This window comes from Enoplosus armatus, chromosome 19 (assembly GCF_043641665.1).
Source record: "Enoplosus armatus isolate fEnoArm2 chromosome 19, fEnoArm2.hap1, whole genome shotgun sequence".
Lineage (NCBI taxonomy): Eukaryota > Metazoa > Chordata > Actinopteri > Centrarchiformes > Enoplosidae > Enoplosus > Enoplosus armatus.
Window position 1 is genome coordinate 14,010,376 of NC_092198.1, and position 20,104 is coordinate 14,030,479.

Consider the following 20,104-nt stretch of genomic DNA (forward strand, 5'->3'; position numbering starts at 1 on the left):
CCTGAAAATGTACATGACTTTGACAGTGTGACAAAACTCATATGTTCATATTTATATAATTGACAATATTTTACATTGCTTTTGCTTACAAGGTAGTAGCTGTTCCAAAATACAGCACTCTTCTGTACAAAAATAATTCATGTCATATCCTGTGAAGTTTCCATGGTAGCAGAGAGGACTAAATGCAGCCTCAGTTTTTAGTAGAGTGTTTTTTTCTTCTTTTTAAACTGTCACACATCAGAAAGACTATCAACAGTGGATGTTACAGCTCCGGTACAAATAGAGGCTGGCCTTTCCCATAGCGGATTAAAAACAACAAAAAAAAAAACATGCCCGATTGTGAAGCCATAAAGTTTTTTTTTTTTCTTTAAAATAACACATGATCAAATAAAACTGTATACATTATATTCAAGGGGAAAGGAGTGATGAATATACACACATCAAAATGCACATTTTTGCCTTTTTCTCCCCAAAAAGTGTAAAAGACATCCCATTTACAGCATAAACGTTTACAAATGTACAACTGTACAGACGAAATAAAAGCATCACTACAAATTTAGAGCAAGGCCTGTCAAACACCACGACTAGACTTTTTTTTTTTTAATCAAACTAATAATCTTACACTTATTAACTGCACATATACTACATGTATTCTACAATTATTCATATGAAGCAAAGAAGCCATCACTACGAGCATTACAGGTGAATTGTATAGCTTTCGATGGCCCCACCAGCCTCCACCAATGCACTTGCATACCCAACCAGGAAAAGAAGAAAACTTTAAAAAACAAAAACAGAACCATTAAAAAAAAAAAGAAAAAAAAAAAAGGTTCTTTCAGCGTCCCTTTCTTCATCGTATCCCACTTGTTCTAGTTCATTTCACCTCAGATGTACAAAGCTGGGATAAGCTCCACTTCACAACATACTCTTTTATGTGGACTACTCTTGACCTTCAGGCGGTGGGGGTCCCATCACTGCTGCAAGCCCCCTACCCAAAAGCAACAATTTACTCGTACATAAAGATGCTATACATCGCTAAACTACTTCTACAAGAGATGATTATTCAGTACATAAAGATACCTTTTTCTAGGGCAGTGTTCATCTCAAACTACAAGACAGATAAGATGTTACACAAAACATGGTAAAGAAAAAAATCATTCCAAGGATTAAAACCTGTCACAGCATGCCAACACATAGCCCACTCCCACCCCACTATCCCCACAAAAAGCCCCCCCCCCCCCCCCCACTACAGTCATTTCATGTTAAGATTATACCAGGTTACACGCCCACTGTACAACCAAACCTCATTGCTCTGCTTCTATAAGTTAATGGTAGCTTTTATCTTGCATAAACCCCCCAACCCCCCCGAGTGACCACCTGGATGAGGGGAAAAGACGGCTCAAAATGGGGCTCAGTGGATGCAGCAGCTCAGGTTGGTCAGTCTGTTAATATTTAGTACCGAAACATCAGGCAGACTACGAGCTGCTGGGGGTAAACACGCGCCCTCGCTCAGCCTGGAAAAGGAGGCAAGAAAAAGCCACCACTGGAAAACACTACCCTAGACTAAAGCACCAATCCCCAAAGCCAAGCTCGCAAACCGGTCCTGAAGACCTCTGGGTGACTGTGGCACGTGACACATAGTACTCACCTGTGGACGGAGGGGTTTGTATCCATCCATACTATGTAGTGCTATTTGAAAACTAATCCATCAGCTGCTTTGGCATGGGAAAACACTTTAACTGTGCGTGGGATAATATACAAATATAATATTCAATTGCCTAGACTTAATTAGAACAGCTGACGTAATAAGCCTGGTTACAAAAACAAAATGGAATTGTTTTTTTTTTTTTTGTTTTAAAAGGATCACTCAGTTTAGCCTTATAAAATCATTTGCTGGTGTTAATTGTAGGAATTGTAAATTTCAGCAAATGTGTATAAGTTTGTTTTTTCTACAGAGAATTTACAAGGTAAAAAACTAAATGTACAAGATAATATGAAAACCAGTCAAATACATCAATTACATCATTAACAATGGGTTTGTGCTTTACCCAGGAAAAAAAAACAAAAAAAAACAAAAAAGGCCTGCTGACTGTGCGTCCCCTGGGGGCCACGCTGGGGACCTGCACCAGGGGTGGCAGAGTGGCAGGGGTCAGTTGTCACAGCGTTCTTAGGTGAAGTTGACTTGTCTTTTTCTTTTTTTTGGTAATTCCCCCCAAAAATGGGGTGACAGAGGGTGTCAAAGGCTAACCCTATGGCTAAGGAGCATCTCTCACAGAACAGGGGGGGTTTGGGGCTCCTACTCCTCCCACTTCTTCAGGGGGACCCAGAATGTCGACGTGACTACATCAGGCCATTCGTGGGGCCACCGATGGGCCCCAGTTCAGATCCGCTCTTCATGTAGTACTTCTCCAGCTTGGCCAGAATGTGCTTCCCGTAGGTGTACTTGCGTAAAGTGGCAATGTGAGGCCGGATCTGAAAAGGGAGGGACGGCAGAAGGTCAGTAAGTTCAAAGTAGAGCTGAAAATGATTAGTCGATTAATCATTGACGTCGATCGACAGCTGTTTTCATAAATCAATTTAAATCATTTTTTCCTGTTTTTTTTGTCTTCTGTTATAGTACATTAAATGAGATAGGATAGGATTTGGACATTTGAACACCTTTGGCCCTCGAAACATTAATTGTTAGTTGCAGCCCGAGCTCAAAATCAATCTTAAAGTCAATTTAACTAAGTTAGTTAGAGAAGGAAGAAAAGCAAAATATAAATTACATTTTAATGTTCTATACTCTATTTCCGCACTAAAGTCACACAAGAATAATAATATTGCTTCCACAACTGGGCGAGACACTCAAATTGGTTTAAAAAGCACAATGTACTGACTGGAACCTGTCATCACCTACAAATTGGTTAACAGAACAACTTTACACTTGTTTCTCCATAAATATATTTAAGGTTTCCTTTATCTTACCAGCTGTGCATATAAGACCCCTAATTTCTCAGTTTACCAACCTTGTGCATGATGATTTTGCGCTGAGCAGGCTCTGCCATGTCAATCATTCTTTGGACAACATAGTTGGCGTACTGGTCCTTCATCATGGTGTACAGGGCGCTGTGGGGCCCGTCTTTCTGGCAGCACACTTCATCTATCAGCAGAGCTCTCTCTGCACGCGAAGAGTGGATCACACACTTCTCCACAACATTACTGGAGGAAAAATGGAGAGAGAAAAGCTTCTAGTACACACACAAATTCCAGACTGAGCTGAAGAAGTTTACAACACTGGCCAGTCATCGTGGATGCTTTTTATTTGCCATTTTGAAAGACTGAATGTGTCTTTTTTGGGTCTATACTGTATTTGTCACACATTATAAGGCAGGGCTTGTTGATTGAAAACTGAAACAGTGGGTGGTGTATTGAAAATGTGCCATTAGCAACATTAAAAGTCTCTCATTCTCATGTCTGTGTGGTTGGAATCAAGCTTTACGGATGGCACTTTTAGGATGGTTCAGGGAGAGAGGCACTACTTTTTCTCAAGTGTGCACCTGCAGACGTTGCTTTGGGTTAACTTAAGCACGACTGTAGGCGGCCTGACAGTTAGGGGTGCACTCAGGCAAAAAAAGGGAGCACCCTATAATCCAAACCAATCCAGATCCATCAGGCGGTGTGATCCATGGTCATTGAATGTCACAATTTTTCATTAAAGGAGAAAATAAATGTTTGAGATTGATCCATCATTGATACTAGTTGGCACCATGGTTATCTGAAGCTGGTTGCTGCACCGTGATCAACCTAATAATCAAATGCGTACTGGTTTATAAATATCTGGGGAGGTTAGACAGTGAAAAGTTGCATACGTTGTCAGGTAGACCTCAGTTAACGTCTTCATCAAAACACAGCTTACCTTGCAAATTTGTGTTGGCTGAGGACAAGAACCTTTCCGCGGACCTCTGCGACTATCTTGCTCTTATCTTCTGGTCTGCCGTGCTCCAAGACGTGCTGAATGACGTAGTTACCGTACTGATCCTGCAGGAGGCAGTGGAGGTGTGAGCTCAAGGCAAATGGCCATTTCAACATTTGATTAATCACAAAGAATCCGTGCGACACCCTTTACTGATTGATACTCATGCACTACTTTTCACCATTGGTCTTACTTGGTGCGAGATAATCATGCATCTCTACAATGATAGGTAGACGAATGAGTGACACCCCCATTTGTAGTCTTACAAATACCCTTACGTCATCACTGTGGAAGGTCAGACAAAACAGATGCTGCTGGTTTGGAGTGATGCTGACCAGACAACACAACCAACAACATCTTTGCCCCTTCAGAAATGGGTGATAGACAGTTATGGGTGTAATTTTAGTGACAAGATGGAGACAAGAACTCACCTGACCAAGCAACAAATAACACCACTCTGACTTGATCTCGTTAAAGTAGTAATTTGTTGGGTAGGCAATGCTATCTCCACCTTTAATTTGGAAGTATTTGCCTTCAAATCCATTTCCTGTCAATCTGTTTAAACAAAAAGCTGCATTATTTTGCTTTTGGACTTCAAGCCAAGTACTCAAGGTGAAGTTACATGTGATTTAAGAACTACGTATGAACACTTCGGTTGTCTAAAGAGTTTCAAACTCTCGGGAAGCTTCTATCAAACAATTACGGCGAAATCAAAAAGATGAAAACAGAAAAACAGATTGATCAGGAGATGCTGTAGGCAAAAGAGGGATCATGAGACAGCAGGGAAGCATGTGCCTTGTGAATCCTCTGTGGCATAAAGCAAGAGGGGGGAAAGGTGAGGAAAAAGGCGGCTCAGTGGGTTAGGAAAAGGCCTGTAAAAGTTGGGAGTTGGAGAACTATCTAAGTGTTAAATTAGATTCTTTACAAAAGAAAAGACAAAAAAAAGGGGAAAGAGGAAGGGAGAACGGGGACATCCGCGAGAGAGAGGCAAATTGCTCTGACCTTGAACAGTGCATCACGGGACACTGTATAATATGTTTTGGGTGTCATCTCCAATGATACGCCTTGATATTTCTAGATGGAATAAGTGAGGGGGCAGGGTGGATGTTTAAATAATCACATATGTCAGATGTAATGACAGCCAACAGTACAATCACATTCATCCTTACACTTTACATTTAGCAGACCACAACTACACAGTAACAATGACAAGCTGAAAATATGAAATGCTCAAAACATGAAGGAGACATGCAAATACACAAGACAAGCACAGATCAACAACAAAACAACAATCAGTCACTTCTAGCAAAACATTACAGCTGCAAACAATGTGGGCTTAGAAATGAGACAGATGTGCTCACCTGGCCCAGCTGTTCAGAGTGCTGATGCAGCTCTTCCAGGATGGGCAGAGTCTGCTCCTGGGTGCAGTGCTCCAAAATCCTTTGGATAACTCTGCAGCCATAGGGGTGTGTGGAAAGCACAAACACCTGCGAAAGGAAGAGCAGATCAATATACAGGAAGTGTCACAAAAAGTACTACTGCTACAATATTAAAGCTGTACTGAACTGGGTTAAAAATGTAATATTAAGATGCTTCATCACTGAGGCTGATTCTTCCATCTATGGAACTGCGATAATAATAATAATAATAATAATACTAATAATAATAATAATCCCACCTGTCCCTGGAAGGCATCAATAATGAACTGTAGGGCCTGGGGCTGGACACACTCAATACACTTCTGCACCACATGGTTGCCATTCTGGTCCTTAACACACTTCAACACGTGGCCATCCAGCTCGCGGACAATGTCGCTCTGAAGTGAAGAAATTGGGGAATGGGGACAAAATTGTAACAGATGTCACTGTGTTGACATTGAAGATTGTAATATGTTGGACTGAATTTTTAAAAAAGGCTTACATGAAACAAGGATAGCAAAATCTTTAAAAAAGTAGAAATCTCACTTACAATTACCTGCTGGTCTGAGGAAATGGACTCCAGGGCTTTCTGAATGACTCTGCAACCATACATCTGCAAAGCCAGGGGAAGGACGTGCCCACGGATACGTGTTGCCAAAGCCAGCTTCTGGTCTGCGCTTCCAAACTGTACAAAACAAAAAACAAATTATACTGCACAGATGCTACAGGAGTCTCTGTTCTAGTTAATATTGTGTGGTTACTGAAATGACACCTAGTTAAACTTCAAACAGCCCCAACCTCAAAGAACTTTTGGATGACATAGTTCCCAAACACATCAGTCATCAGTTGGTATGCTGCTTGCAAAATCTCTCCAAACACCATCTGCCTCTCAGCAGGAGTGGCCCTCTCTAGCTTCTGCTGGATAAATCTAGGCAGACAAGATTGGAATAAAGAGTAGAGATGGAAAATAAAGAAATTAGATTGATACATCAACACAATGCACTCCCTGTATTAAGGTTTACAGTTACAATGCCAGAATAAAGCAGCACTTTTAAGCCAGAAAGCAATCTTAGACACCTGGATCCATGCTGGTCTTGAGAGAACTCCACCATGTGTCCCGGCAGGTCACGGAGTTGGAGGTTTGGGAAGCGGTTGTTCCTGAAATCTTCCAGTAGGCGGCTGCGCCCAGAAGGCATGACATCAGAGCGACTGTAGCGGGGCCGAGACGGAGGGAACAGCTGGCTGCTGGAATTGAAGAGACTGGACGTCCCGCCGGCGCTCCGGTACTTTGCCTCAGCTCCAGGCGCTGCAGAAATGTAACGCCCGCTGCCATTTGTCAGGCCACCTAGAATTACAGAATGACCGGATACTGTTGCAGTGGTGGCAGCTGTTGACCATAAACAACAGTGTATGATTTAAGACGCAAGACAAATTTCAGAAAAATATTCTGTTAATAAAGTAAAATCAAATGATATAAAACACAGCAAGGTTTTTAGTGTAGTGAGCGACCTTAAAATTAAACACTGAAGTTTTTTTTACACTACTGGGTGTAAAATGTCCTCTTTAAGTAACTATGTCAAAGTAAATAATTCGCTATTCCAATGAATATTAGGCTTACCTAGGTGAAGGCTGGAGGAGGATCCATGAGAAGAGGGCAGAGAAGGCGGAGGAGTGAGTGGGGAGTGACCTGGTGTAAGGCCAATGGGGCTAGGTGAAGAAGAGTAACCCAGGCTGTTGTAAAAGGGCTGGCCGATGGGTGTTAAACTGCTGCCGCCGCGTTTGTACAGATCAGAACTTGCCAACAGGGAGTCCCTGCGAGATACACTGCTACTGGTAGAGCTGGATACTGGGAGATAAAAAAAAAAGAGAATCAGTATAAAAAAAGAGATGCTTTCTTTAATGCTCATGTAGCTTATTAGTGAGTCACTGACCAGAGGAGCCAAAGCCTCCAAGAGCAGAGCCCAGGCCTACGCCAAGGGAGCCGCCGGTACTGCTGAAGCCCAGGGAGGAGCTTGGTGGTGCGGCAGAGGTGTGTGAGAATAGGGAGCTGCTCTGAGAAGTGTTGGGGACTGAGCCAGAGCCGTAGAATGAACTGGAGGGCAGGCCGCTGCTGGGTGGGGGAGCCTGCTGCTGCTGCGGCTGGGGTTGAGGTTGAGGCATGGAGCGGTACAGCCCATTGGCTGGAGGACCAGACATGTTGTTACCGGAGCCAGATGCTGATACCGCAGCTGCTGGTGGAGGGAGACAGGGGAGTGTGAGGGGTAAAAGGAGAACTGAGGTCAGAATGGCCCTGAATGGTACAAATTATGTGGCTCCACATATTGAAAATTATATTGAGAGGTGGACTAGTACTTACCAGCTTGTGCTGCTGCAGGGTTGATGAGGAGAGGAGTCTGGACGAGACGAACTGGCCCACTTAGACCAGTTCGGGCACCAGGGCCCATCACGAGAGCCCCAGTCTGGTCATAATAGGCGGCAGGGGCCAACACCTGATAGCCTGAAAAGATGAGGTACATAAAAAAGGAGTCAGCAGTTATAGATTATTATTATATTAGTAACTCATTAATAAGGGAGGTGCATTTATTATCAGACCAATGACTAAATCTAGTATATCCTACTATAGACCACACTTTAAGTTCAAATGACAACATCAACCAGTGGAGATAAGCGTTTGGTCTTTGGCTATATGAAGTGGTCTACCAACCAGACATTCCTGCGTATGCCAACGCAGGGTTTGCAGCAGCTGCTGCAGCTAGAGATTCCTGCTGACTCTGTTGGCCTTGCCCAGGTGTAAGAGGTCGCTGGTTGTTTCCTGTGCGCATCACCTGGAGGAGAGGGTAAGGTAAGTGTTCATTTGCAATGTATAAACAGCCAGGCTATATACATAAACCGGAGGGGTGTTTCATATAACAATTTTACCAGTTAAACCAGGCTTACTTCAGCAAAAATTCTGTTTCATAAAGCATATTTAATTAATAAAAAATGAGGACCCAAGTTACCATGTAAAGTTATCCCTCCTGCCTTACTTCATCTCAAGTTTAACTGCATTGTGAACATGAGTCAATTTGCAGTGCATGTAAAATGCATCACATTTTGACCCGAACTGCACTTTTGTCTGAGCTCATATCTTTTTATGTCTAAAGGGATCTGCACAGCATTCAGGCCGACATATGCGCTTTTAAATGCACTGCAGTTAAAATCAAAACAAGCAACTTTCACCCATGGCATAGCATTTTCACCATTTGTTCTCGCTTTAAATGTTAAAATTAAAGAAACAGACACCCAGAAATCTGTCTGTCTATTAAAATACAAGAGGAACAGGAAACTAGTATTCTATCTTATACTAGTGAAGGTATCCAAACAGTGGTTTTGTTTGTTTTTACTGTAATATTTTAGTCTTCATATAATTTAATATGTGCTTCTCTGTGGCTGTGGCCGTAAACATCAGAGTATTGACTGTGGCGATCTTCACTGTGATGTGAAGTTATGAATGAAATAAATGACATGGAACTTTCTGTTGCTGGTTTTACACATATATGTATATATAATACAATATATGTATGCAAGTAACTGTATATATAGTTTATAGTATATTTCTATTCATTCTAATTTTAAATATGTGTATGTATGTTCTGTGTGTGTAGTGTGAAGGGGGCTAGGACTTTCATTTCATTGAGCAACTCGGTTGTAAAATGAAAAATAAATGACCCTTGAACTAAACCAGACTTGTTTTAATCTGCCCACATTAGCTCTGAGATGTCTTTATGAAACAGTTTAATCCTGGTGCAGTTTGTTTCACAATGAGGCCTGCTTTTCAGAACCACCTAAGCACAACACTTCCTACCTGTTGTTGGCCTGGCCCTGGTCCCTGATTGGATGCTTGCTGATTAGCTGAGTGATTGGCAGTTGATGCAGCCTGTTGTTGGAAAAGATTGGCCGGGTACACACCCCAAGGAACGCCATAGTACTGTGGTGGAACCACTGTGGGCCCTGAGCAAAACATTGTGATGTTACATACACATCTTATACGACTGATCAAGCTACTTTTTTTTTTTTTTTACACCACCACAAGGAATGAAAATTTGCTGAATGATCACCTGCAAGCGTGGCTGCTGCTGCCAGCCCAGCGGCAGTGTAGGGATCGGTTCCAGGGGGGGCATTAATGATGTAAGGGTTTGGCACAAATGCAGGAGCAAGGCCAGCTGGGTAACATGAGGAACAGTAATGTCATTCATATTTCCATATCAAATATTATTCAAATGACTATGCAACTGTAAAAACAGATCTCTAGACAACTTGACACAAGTAGTAGTTAAACTCTTTTACACAACACACTGAGTAATACAAACAGCCCGACTTACCGAGATGTTGCTGCTGGGCTGCAGCGAGGGCATACTGTTGTTGCTGAGCAGCAGTGAGCTGTTGAACAGTCAGGGTATTAGATCTCTGGAACAACTGGGGGAAAAAAAACAAACAAAAAATTATCACAATCTGTTGAGGAAACTTAGATCTCTTGAGAGATAGGTTTTGTTTTTCAACGGACCTGCTGCTGAGAGTTGTAGTCAAACAATCCTACTGGAGTCCCTGAGGAGTCCACCTGAATCTGGTTCCCAGCATAGTCAAACTGGAGGGACTCCACACCGGCTTGCTGCTCCATACCTCCCATGTTCTGAGCCTCCTGGTTCTGGAAGTCCTCAGCTGGGGCCTTGTTTTGGGCGGGGTTGTGTTGTTGGAGGGCATGGGGGTGGTGGTGGTGGGGTTGGGGGTGGTGGTGGTGGTGGTGGTGGTGCTGTCCCATCATTTCCAAACCTGTCTGACTGGGACCCATCCTCTCCACAGCTTCAGTGGGGGAAGCTTGGCGGCTTCCAGGGGTTGGACTGGGAAAACAAGAAGTTAATCACATTACTACAAAACTTTGTCTCAGACAGGAATCTTCTGCAGCCTTTGTTTTAAATAATCCTAAATTACAGCTCACAGTCTCAATTTAAAACCACTATAGTTTTAAAGCTCCAAACAATAGGTAGCTGTTCACTTTATGTTACTGTAAAAGGAAAACCTACTTGAAATCTTTGCAGTCTCTGTCCATGCCGTTTAGTAGACCTCTACCGTTGGCTTTAGCGGGATCATTCTCCTCTCCCACCTTCATCTCTGGGCTCTTGTCTTCTTCAAAGGGGGACACTTTCTCCTGGGCATCACCCTTCTCTCTCCCATCTTGGTCAACATCTCCTCCACCCTGTATTCATAAAAAGATATGGTCAGACTATGTGCCACCCTTGAGAATAAGTGTTTAATAAGCAATAGACCCCCCCCCTTTTATCTTTTTAGTTAGATGTGGAACAGAAGCTTGACTTACATAGCCACCATTCCTGTAGCGACCATCCATCTTGTCACCAGGAGAGGAGCTCAGGACGTACTCCACCATGCTCACCCCCAGGCCTCCACCTTCTGAGCGAGGTGAAAGCACAGAATTGGCATCACCATTCCCATGGAAACTCTGGCCTGGTCGCCGCTGCACCATGATTGGCTGAGACACTGAATGATCTGAATGAAAAGCCGTGATCAAATATCTAAATAGTTGTGGATATTAACTATAGGTGGGTAAAACCCAGTCAGATTAAGGCAACATGGAAAATCATGGTCAATGGGTGAGACAAAATGCCATCTGCAATCATGTAATTTGACTTGGAATAATGTCTGTACAATCAACTCTAATAATGAATTTTTTATCTTGAAGAAAGGAAAGCTACATGAAAATACTATAAACAACGATATAGGAGGCACTCACGAGATGATCCCCATGCATTGTCCCTCCACTCCTCTCCAAGAAGCATCCCTTTCCTTCCATCCTTGGCCAATTCATCAGAATCCCAGAGCTTTTTTGCTGGCAGAAGCTGCAAATAAAATTGTACATATTTTCTAAGCATCTGATAGATCACAGCATGTTTAAGTGCAATGTAATATTTGAAATGCGCCACTATCAACAACCACAAACTCCAGACGTCTTGAAGCTCACTTTCAAGACCAGACAAGGGGAGTGTTTATACAGATTTTCATTTTACTGTACTATAATGGAGAAAAGGAGGGATGTTAGGACCCAAAACTCCTTACCTCTCCCATGCCCCTTGACTCCAAAGCAAGAGCTTGGAAGTCATAGTTCATTTCATCCACAGCACGGACCTGAAACAAAAGAAAAACTGGACTGTAAACACAGAGCTAAAAGCACCCAACAGAAGGCCACAAAATAGAGACCTTAATTATATTAGTTGCTGCTCATTGCAGAGCACAACAAACTAGTCTGTGTTCTCACTGATTTTTGTTCAATATTACCCTGAAAACATTTAGATTCTGTGAAATTATATGCAAGCCACATTTTGGAGATAGCTTTTTTTGTTTCAAGAGGCTCTTCAGCCAATAAAAGGTTCTTGTTCACTGCAGAGGTATTCAACGTGAGGATTCTAAATAATCAACACAATACAAACACATACAGACAAAAACAACCAAGATATAAACCCCAGGATAAACATCAGTTTCTGCTTTGATATATGTAATTCTCATGTCTTCTAGAATTAGTATCAAGTATTCAACTTATATCACTATGTTCTAGCTAGTTCTTTCCTTTTATCCTCCCACAGGCCAAAAACATGCAGGTTAGGTGAGGTGGGTGTGTTGCTACAGGTACCAGGAAGAAGATCAAATCTAATCCAGGAAGTCTAGTTTGACCATAAATCTAAAAGACTTTTCAGATGTCAAAACACTGCACGGCAGTTTAATACCGCAAGACAGGATATTACAAGTCAGGCCAGTTATCCTGGCGAAAGTCACACTCCTGCTGTGCCAATGTAGTGGCCAAGGCACTGGTCTCACACATTTTTACGCTGAGCAAATTAAAAGGCTGCCTTTAAAAAAAAATATTATTTTTTTTAAAGCAGTGCTGGTGATCTGTCCAGGGTGCACCCCACCTCTCAGCCAATGTGTGCTGGAAAGCAAATGCTGAGAGTGGATGGACCCTGAAATCGAATGGGTTCACAATGATGACAGACTTCTCAATTCTCTTAATTTTGCTTGTAGGAGTGTGTAGGAGGCTTGAGCAAGGCAACATGAGCATCTTACACTGGACTGGAAGCCTTACTGGACTGACACACTCCTTCACTGAAATGTGTTATTGACTGGATGCTACAGCTTATCTGATATAGCAGGCTAAATTGAAATAAACAGACATCAACAAATAAAGCACCAACTAAGGTGTAGCAAATATTTCAATTTTCTGGATTTTAAATTCTGATTTATCTGAGTTATTATATAAATGAATGTAGATTAATTTATATAATAATTATAGACTAATTATTTTAGTGGTTAGCTGCTGCCTTTTCTCTGCTGTGTTCTTTCAGCAACAAACACTTTATTGGCCTGTTGGTGTCGTTTCTGTTAATTCACAACCACTCCTCATCAGGGAAATCTTTTTTTCTTTCTTTTTAAGCTGTGATTAGGACCATTTCTAGTTTGTTTCCACAATGCGTTTCCTAAATTATTTATACACATTGTACTCTCGTCATTAACTGTATTAAAAAAAAAAGGGAATGCATAAAACTGCTTGCCAACCTACATTTTCAACTCAAATTAAAGAAATCTCACACACTCCCATTTTTATATGAGGTGAATTTGTTATTGTATTTACAGACATTGTAAAATCCTTGTATTGCTGCACCCCACAGCATTAAACTCTACCAACAAAAGCTACTGACACTTTTCACATGCTCAGAGGAAATGGTCATTGGTGACTGTCTGGCCTGACACCTGGTGTAAATCATCACAGACTGAGGGTGAAATTGACATCCCCCAAACAATACATTAACGAAACACAATAGGTTTTATTTTTGATACAATATTCTGAGACACTTGTAGACTTAGCGGACACAAAATATTGCTCTAAATTGAATACCACTACAATGGCCAGTCTCTGAATGAAGGCACTTCACCTGATCAACATGATTGGCATCTCCAGTTGGCCAGCGATGCTTGCTGGGTGTGCAACCTCCAAGCTGCTCTCCAGGTTGCCTCTGAAAGAAGTATCCAACTGTGGCATCATCCTGAGATCTTCCACTCAGCGGAGGCTGTGGGGTACCTGGGGTGGGGTTAACAACCCTGTCCATGCCCTGTAAATGTGGAACTCCAGGAGCCTGTCCAGCTCCCCCAACTGTGGCTAAGGGCCCTCCACCATGAACTCTGACACCTCCAGTCTCAGGAGCACCATTTGCATGCAGCATCCCACCTCTCGTCTCCTGCCAGGCCACGTCATTCATACCTAGGATGCTGCATGGAACGCTCATTCCCCGGGAAAGCCTAAACAAAACATTACATTATGGTTGCGTCAATAAATGATAGTCTTCATTCAAGTTGACCTGTGTCAAATGTAGAGATACAAGGTATTATATCGACATAAATAAGTAATCTTGCTAACTAAGCTAATTTATAGACTTAGTAATCTACCAGCGCAACTACATGACACAAATGACCATGATATATGGATTAAGTTGCTTTTTCTAACCACCTGAGATCAATTAGCACCCACTGCAACATGGCAGGTTACTGAATCCTGACAGGCTTTTCAGTAGTGAAAGCTGTAAGTTACAACATTGGCTTCATTGCTGACTCCTCTGAACTTTTGAAGTCGACCAAAGCAAAAGGATGTAACCAAAAGAATACTACATGGATAACTGGTACAGCTTCATTTTCTTCACCGGGACATGACTAATTCCCGAGCTGATAATTTCATGCCATGGCTGTGCTACGGTTTAAGATTGAAACGTTAGTTAATGTTGCCCTGAATATCCAAATTTAGTTACATGGCTTGCTCAGTAACGGGGCATTAAAGTCAAATGGGAAATCTAATTTAGCGGTTTCCTGATTTACGAATGGGCAAGGCAAGAATAAAACAAGTGACTGACAAGAATGTTGATGGCTTGCAGCAGCGAGAATGCTAGGTAACGTTGTCGCTAGCCTAGTGTTAGCTTATGATCATAGCTAACGCAACGATACCACTGATGTAACGTTACTAATGGTTAAAAAGACACTCGAGGCGATCGCATAACGTTGCTGATTTTTTAAGACGCGAAGGGGACTGTTGCTTTCTTTCAAAAATATATAAACTAGCTACAACGGTACATCTAACATTACTGACCATTGTGGCAAACCGACGTGCAAGCTAGCTTACCGAGCTAACCTAGCCAGCAAGTCCGCTGCTAATAAGAAAGCTAACTTAGCGGCTTTAGCTGGGCATTTGCGAAAACTACGGTTTCAACGGTTAGCAAATCGTGGCCTTGTTGCCTAGCATCATTTTATTAGGTCAAATTATTTAGAGGCACTATCGGAAATGAACATGTTTCGTGTTATCTAATATTACTTCACTGGAGTGAGCATTAGCAACCTCCTTAGCTAACCAGCTAACTTAAGGCTAATGTTAACCGCAGCGGGCCTGCTCTGTTTGTTATTGGTTGGCGACGCTAGATATCCAAGTTAAATTCATGCATTTACAATTGTTTTACAGTAAGCCAGTGGACCCCGTGTAAGACAGAAAACAGGTTGTTTTCCTGTCTCGAAATACCACATTGGCTGTATGCAACAAGCCAAATAAAGCAAAATAGCTCACGTAAGAGCTAGCAAACGCTAATTGCCAAGTTGGTGTTGTGTGAGCTAAAACATCAACCAAACCTCTCAGTGGCTAAACAACATGGCCCCCCTTCAAGTTCCAAACAGAGGGGCCTTAACCGCTAAACAAAAGGGGAAATACTCACACCACGGCAGTCGTGTTCATATCAAACGCTTAACAAAGCTTTTGCTTTCGATGGGAACAAATAAAAAGGAGATACTCACGCGTTGTCGTGTCGAGAGAGGGTCTATGCTTGTTGCACGCCGTCAATCCAATTCTATATTGTTTTGTTTCCTTGGAGAGAGCGGTGATTTAGCAAGGCTTGATAGTCAAAGCTAAGAGTTTGCCTACGCTAGTGCCCCCTCCCTGTAAATAGCGTGAACTACGTAGACATGCGTATAACAATGTCAATGTAAATTTGCCTTCCCAACGTACCTTTTGTACACCACGTGAAGGTAACATAGATCTGCTTCAAGGTGTATTTAATGTGTTTAGCAATCTGCCATCCAATGTCTTAAATATAAATTATCACTGTATCACGCTTAATCTTCTTCTAAAAGCGCCCTCGTGTTGCTGCTGGACAACCCATGAAATATGTTTTAGTTTGAATGAATGCTTATTAGATACTAGCTAATTTAACAGGGTTGACTCAGTAACAACGAAGCAAAGGCTTAAACAATTTTTGTTCTATGTGTTATGTTTTAATGATGAGAAACCCATTATAAAAGTCACGTTAACTGAGAATTAAAAAAAAAAATAAAAAGTCGCGTAATGCCTCATCATGCAGTTATATTTGGTTGATTTTGGCTGATCCTGGGTCGGGTGGGTCCTCGTGGTCCATGACCCTCCTCTACATAAGGAAACCCGATGAGATCCAATCACATCCTCCATTACAAACTGTGATCTCACCTCCCTATTTCCGATTGGGTTGCTATATTTAGGAAACCACCCTGTGCTTTATAAAGAGATCGCAGTGGTTTCTGGTAAAGGTTCTGGAGTTTAGAGACTGGATCGGCCCACGGGGCAAGTCTTTTCAGTCTCATTTAGAGTATTAAAGCAGTGAGAGTGAGTACGACGGGATAATCCGTGTTGTGGATGCTACATTTGAACAAGAGCTAGGAAAAGAGGACAGGAATGGCAGACATACGCAAGAAACTTGTCGTGGTGGGGGACGGCGCGTGTGGGAAGACATGTCTACTGATTGTATTCAGTAAAGACGAGTTTCCTGAGGTGTACGTCCCGACTGTGTTTGAGACATATGTGGCGGACATTGAAGTGGAAAACAAGCAAGTCCAGCTAGCTTTGTGGGACACAGCTGGGCAGGAGGACTACGACCGGCTGCGCCCTCTTTCCTATCCGGACACCGATGTCATTCTGATGTGCTTCTCCGTGGACAGCCCGGACTCGTTGGAAAACATCCCTGAAAAGTGGGTCCCTGAAGTCAAACACTTTTGTCCGAATGTACCCATTATATTAGTTGCCAACAAGAAAGATCTGCGCAACGACGAGAACGTAAAGAACGAGCTGTCCCGGTTGAAGCTGGAGCCACTGAAAACAGAGGACGGCCGGGCCATGGCCATGCGCATTGGCGCATACGACTATTTGGAGTGCTCTGCCAAAACCAAGGAGGGGATCTGGGAGGTATTCGAAACTGCAACACGGGCAGCCTTACAAAAACGAAAAACACCCTCAACAAGTTGTCTCAAATGTTGTGTGTTGATGTGAATCGACGCTGTCTGGAGAACCGTGACTCGCAGACAAGACGTTTCCACCGCTGGGATCCGTGTCTGAACATGTAGACTATGGGCAGTGACCATGGTTTGGATACTCCCTTGTAATCAGACGACCTTGGCTGAACCAAAACGAATGACTGCAAACAAGTTGTTTTGAACACACATTCATTAATCTGATGTGGGGTGTGTGTGTGTGTGTGTTAAATGCACTAAATACAGCATGTTCTTTGTGGATCACATGATCCCAGTCTGACAGGTGGAGAGGTAAAAAGGCCTTATTTATCCCATTTTAATGTGGACATGGCCTTTCCAAAGGACTGCTTTCCAGCCAAGATTTAAATTGCTCACTTTTTTGTGTTTGCATAGGGCACTGCCTCACTGCCAAGGGTATACTTTGTAATAAGCAAAGCGGTAAAAGAAATTGCACTCGTTATTTATGTCCACTTTGTATTGTAAATTGACTGTATTTAGTTTGGGAAATTGCACAGCATCTGGACACTACAGTATTTCGCAGAAGGTTTTATAAAAGTCAGGAGCAGGAGTCAGTGCAAGGATGTGGTGTTTGGTATAGTTTATTCTGATGTTTTACACCATTTTGAATAAAGACATAGCTTACGTTTACAGTTAATGAAATCAGTTGTCTCAGGTTTGTCAGTTGGAACCTCATCCAAAAAGTATGTTTTTGACTCCACAGTATTGAATGCCTAGTTTTTAGTAGTTTTTATGCAACAGGCCAAACACCATCACAGGTCTAAGAGACTACACATTGGCCAGTCTTGAAAAGGGCTAACCATATTGTCCAGTGTAGTTTTGCAAGTTTAAGGCAGATGTTTTGTTACAGTTGATTGCACAGTTGATAGAAATATCATTTTGAAGTTTACTAAGCATGCTTCTACCCCTAATTTTCTGCTTGCTGGTGGCTACAGTGACTCTTTTTTTGAGGGGGGGACATTCATGAAATGGGTGCTTTTTGAACATGCATTATAAAACAATGAAGAGAAAGTTGCGCAAATACATTGTAGCCTGTAAATAGTACAACCAGCAAAGGGGGGGGAAATGCTTTTTCCTCACATCTTACCTGAACCAAATCATTTGAAGCACATACACTATCTCACCATGTCTCTGAAATCCAGGTCTAGCTGTCTCAGAAGCTGGCATGTCACAGTTGTCTCAAAGACTTGGAAGAAACTGCTTGACATTTTCTATTTAGCTACAGCTTAATTTACTGTGGGTGATATTTTCGAGAGAGGACTGAGCATGTGAGATGGTTGAGCATGTGAGTGCTTTGCTCAGTGGAACATGTTTTCTTAGAAAGTGACATAAAAGAAGAGTGGGCTTTGTCAGAGCTCTATGAGCCAGTGGCACACTCATATGGGATTAAGCCATCTGATGGCAATTATAAATTTGATGGAAATGTATCATATGTTATGTTGTTATTAAAACCACAATCTTACAATAATGATTACACAAACTAAAAAAGGGCATCCCTTTGACTAAAACACTAGACAAAAACTAAATGTAAAGTAGGTTTTTTTTTCTGAAGCTGTAAAAAGTTTGTTTACAGTAGTAAAAATGAACTTGTGAAACATAAAATATCTAAATTTTCCATCTTAATGTCTTCCATTATGACCATGAATGTGCCTCAAAATATTGTTGGAGCTTTGACGTTAGCAACAAAAATCAATGTATTTGAACTAATTTCCCATTCTTGTGTAAAAAGTTCAGCTCATGTTTGATCTGTGTCTACACAGAAGTGTTGTGTCACTGTCCTCTTACATGATGGTGGTTGTTCAAATGACTGCTATGAACATCAATTACAGAGACTGTTGCTACACTGGGAATCAAGGGTAAAACCCTGGTGGATTTACTGTATGAGTTATTCTTTTAGAAAACTGGAGAAAAAAAAGCTCAGTTTCACTTTGAATATGTAATGTTTCTGTGGTTCAGTAAGCAACCATAGTAAATATAAATCAGAATTTAAAAGAGTATCCAACCAGAGTTACAATGGTGTAAAAGTCAAATTCCTCCCTACCTTCTGTTGCTGGGCTTTTTGCTGACTTACAGGACAGGAATGCATTGTCCTGGACTGGTTAATTTTCCCACACTGGCCCCCCTCATGTGCCTCTGATTTCAAATGTTGTTAGGTTATTATTCACTGATCAGACAGTGCTGTCTTCATCCTTTTCTTTATTTTACTTTTTTCAGAAGAAAAAAAAAGACAGTGAAATGACAGAGAAGAAAAATGCTGAAAATGTGCCAAATGGATTTGTTTATCAAATTAAAACCACATTATTGTAATGACATAATTTCAAGGTTTGAGTGGTAGATTGGGAACAACGGACATTATTGTGAGGAAAAAACAATACAGAATGTAAGGGAACAAGCAGTACTGTTTTGGGAAAGTCAATAAAAGAATCAATGTGTGTCACCACCTCTACTTTTCCATTCTTTTGCCTCATTTTCTCACACCAAAGACACATATGTGGTGTTGCAGCTGGCATTAGTTTCAACATACGTGGAAGAAAAATAATATATTTATTGACCATTATACAAACTTTCTTGTTGTATTTTGTGAATTACATCATCCATTGTATTTGTGATTTTTTTCTGTTTTTGGCAGGATACATTTACCCACAACTTTAATTTAAGCCTTATAATCAGTGGTGGAAAGTAACTAAGTACATTTACGTACAGAAAGTACAGTTTTGAGTATTTCCATTTTATAATTCTTCATACTTAATAAATATTGTGCTTTTTACTCCACTACATTTATCTGACAGCTATTGTAGGAAGTAGATACTGATTATTATTTAACATACAAAACACATGATGAGCTTATAAAATAGGATGCATGGTTATATAATTAACTATCCAGCAGTATGTAAGGTAATTGAAAGCAGCTCCACTCCATTAAGCTACAACATTAAAATACTTCTTACATATTAATGCATCAAAAATTATAATCCAATCATATATATAATAATGTAACAGCCCTAGGGTCATTTTTCTGTATTATGAGTTATTTTACTTTTGATACTTTAAGTACATGTAGCTGATAATACTTTTGTACTTTTACTTAAGTAAGATTTTAAAAGCACTTGTAATGAAGAATTTGCTTGCAATGGAGTAATTTTATACTGTCGTATTGCTACTTTTGCTTAAGTAAAGGATCTGAATACTTCCACCACTGCTTATGATTACACATAGCCAATAGCATCAGTGGAAAAATGTATTCATGTATTCCAAAGGGTGAATACATTTTAGGACTTGGCTTTTTCATTATTGTTACCAACTGTCAAACTGACTATGTCTGTACTTATTCTCATTGTTTTATGATAAGAGAGCTTGTGTG

The 20,104-nt window shown here is 41.3% G+C and overlaps 2 protein-coding genes across 7 annotated transcripts; one reads left to right on the top strand and one right to left on the bottom strand.

Annotated features, from left to right (window-relative positions):
- Positions 1-2,009: 2,009 nt before the first annotated feature.
- Positions 2,010-15,345, bottom strand: pum2 (pumilio RNA-binding family member 2). 5 transcript variants are annotated; one of them, XM_070925713.1, is made up of 23 exons: positions 15,244-15,345; positions 13,350-13,713; positions 11,482-11,550; positions 11,159-11,264; positions 10,727-10,914; positions 10,434-10,606; positions 9,917-10,250; positions 9,735-9,828; positions 9,471-9,575; positions 9,218-9,363; positions 8,078-8,198; positions 7,730-7,870; positions 7,305-7,601; positions 6,992-7,219; positions 6,451-6,718; positions 6,172-6,301; positions 5,924-6,058; positions 5,634-5,771; positions 5,317-5,442; positions 4,958-5,029; positions 3,899-4,020; positions 3,009-3,201; positions 2,010-2,472 (listed from the first exon to the last, which is right to left on the bottom strand). In XM_070925713.1, the coding sequence occupies exons 2-23, from the start codon at positions 13,698-13,700 to the stop codon at positions 2,341-2,343; spliced, it is 3,669 nt and encodes a 1,222-aa protein (XP_070781814.1). In that variant the 5' UTR covers positions 13,701-13,713; positions 15,244-15,345; the 3' UTR covers positions 2,010-2,340. The 5 variants fall into 5 exon arrangements, with proteins under 5 accessions (XP_070781814.1, XP_070781813.1, XP_070781812.1 ...); XM_070925712.1 differs by having other exon boundaries at positions 7,305-7,604; XM_070925711.1 differs by having other exon boundaries at positions 6,451-6,760; positions 7,305-7,604.
- A 678-nt stretch (positions 15,346-16,023) lies between these two features.
- Positions 16,024-19,189, top strand: LOC139302122 (rho-related GTP-binding protein RhoB-like). 2 transcript variants are annotated; one of them, XM_070925717.1, is made up of 2 exons: positions 16,024-16,282; positions 16,343-19,189. In XM_070925717.1, the coding sequence occupies exons 1-2, from the start codon at positions 16,154-16,156 to the stop codon at positions 16,742-16,744; spliced, it is 531 nt and encodes a 176-aa protein (XP_070781818.1). In that variant the 5' UTR covers positions 16,024-16,153; the 3' UTR covers positions 16,745-19,189. The 2 variants fall into 2 exon arrangements, with proteins under 2 accessions (XP_070781818.1, XP_070781817.1); XM_070925716.1 differs by having other exon boundaries at positions 16,024-19,189.
- Positions 19,190-20,104: the final 915 nt, after the last annotated feature.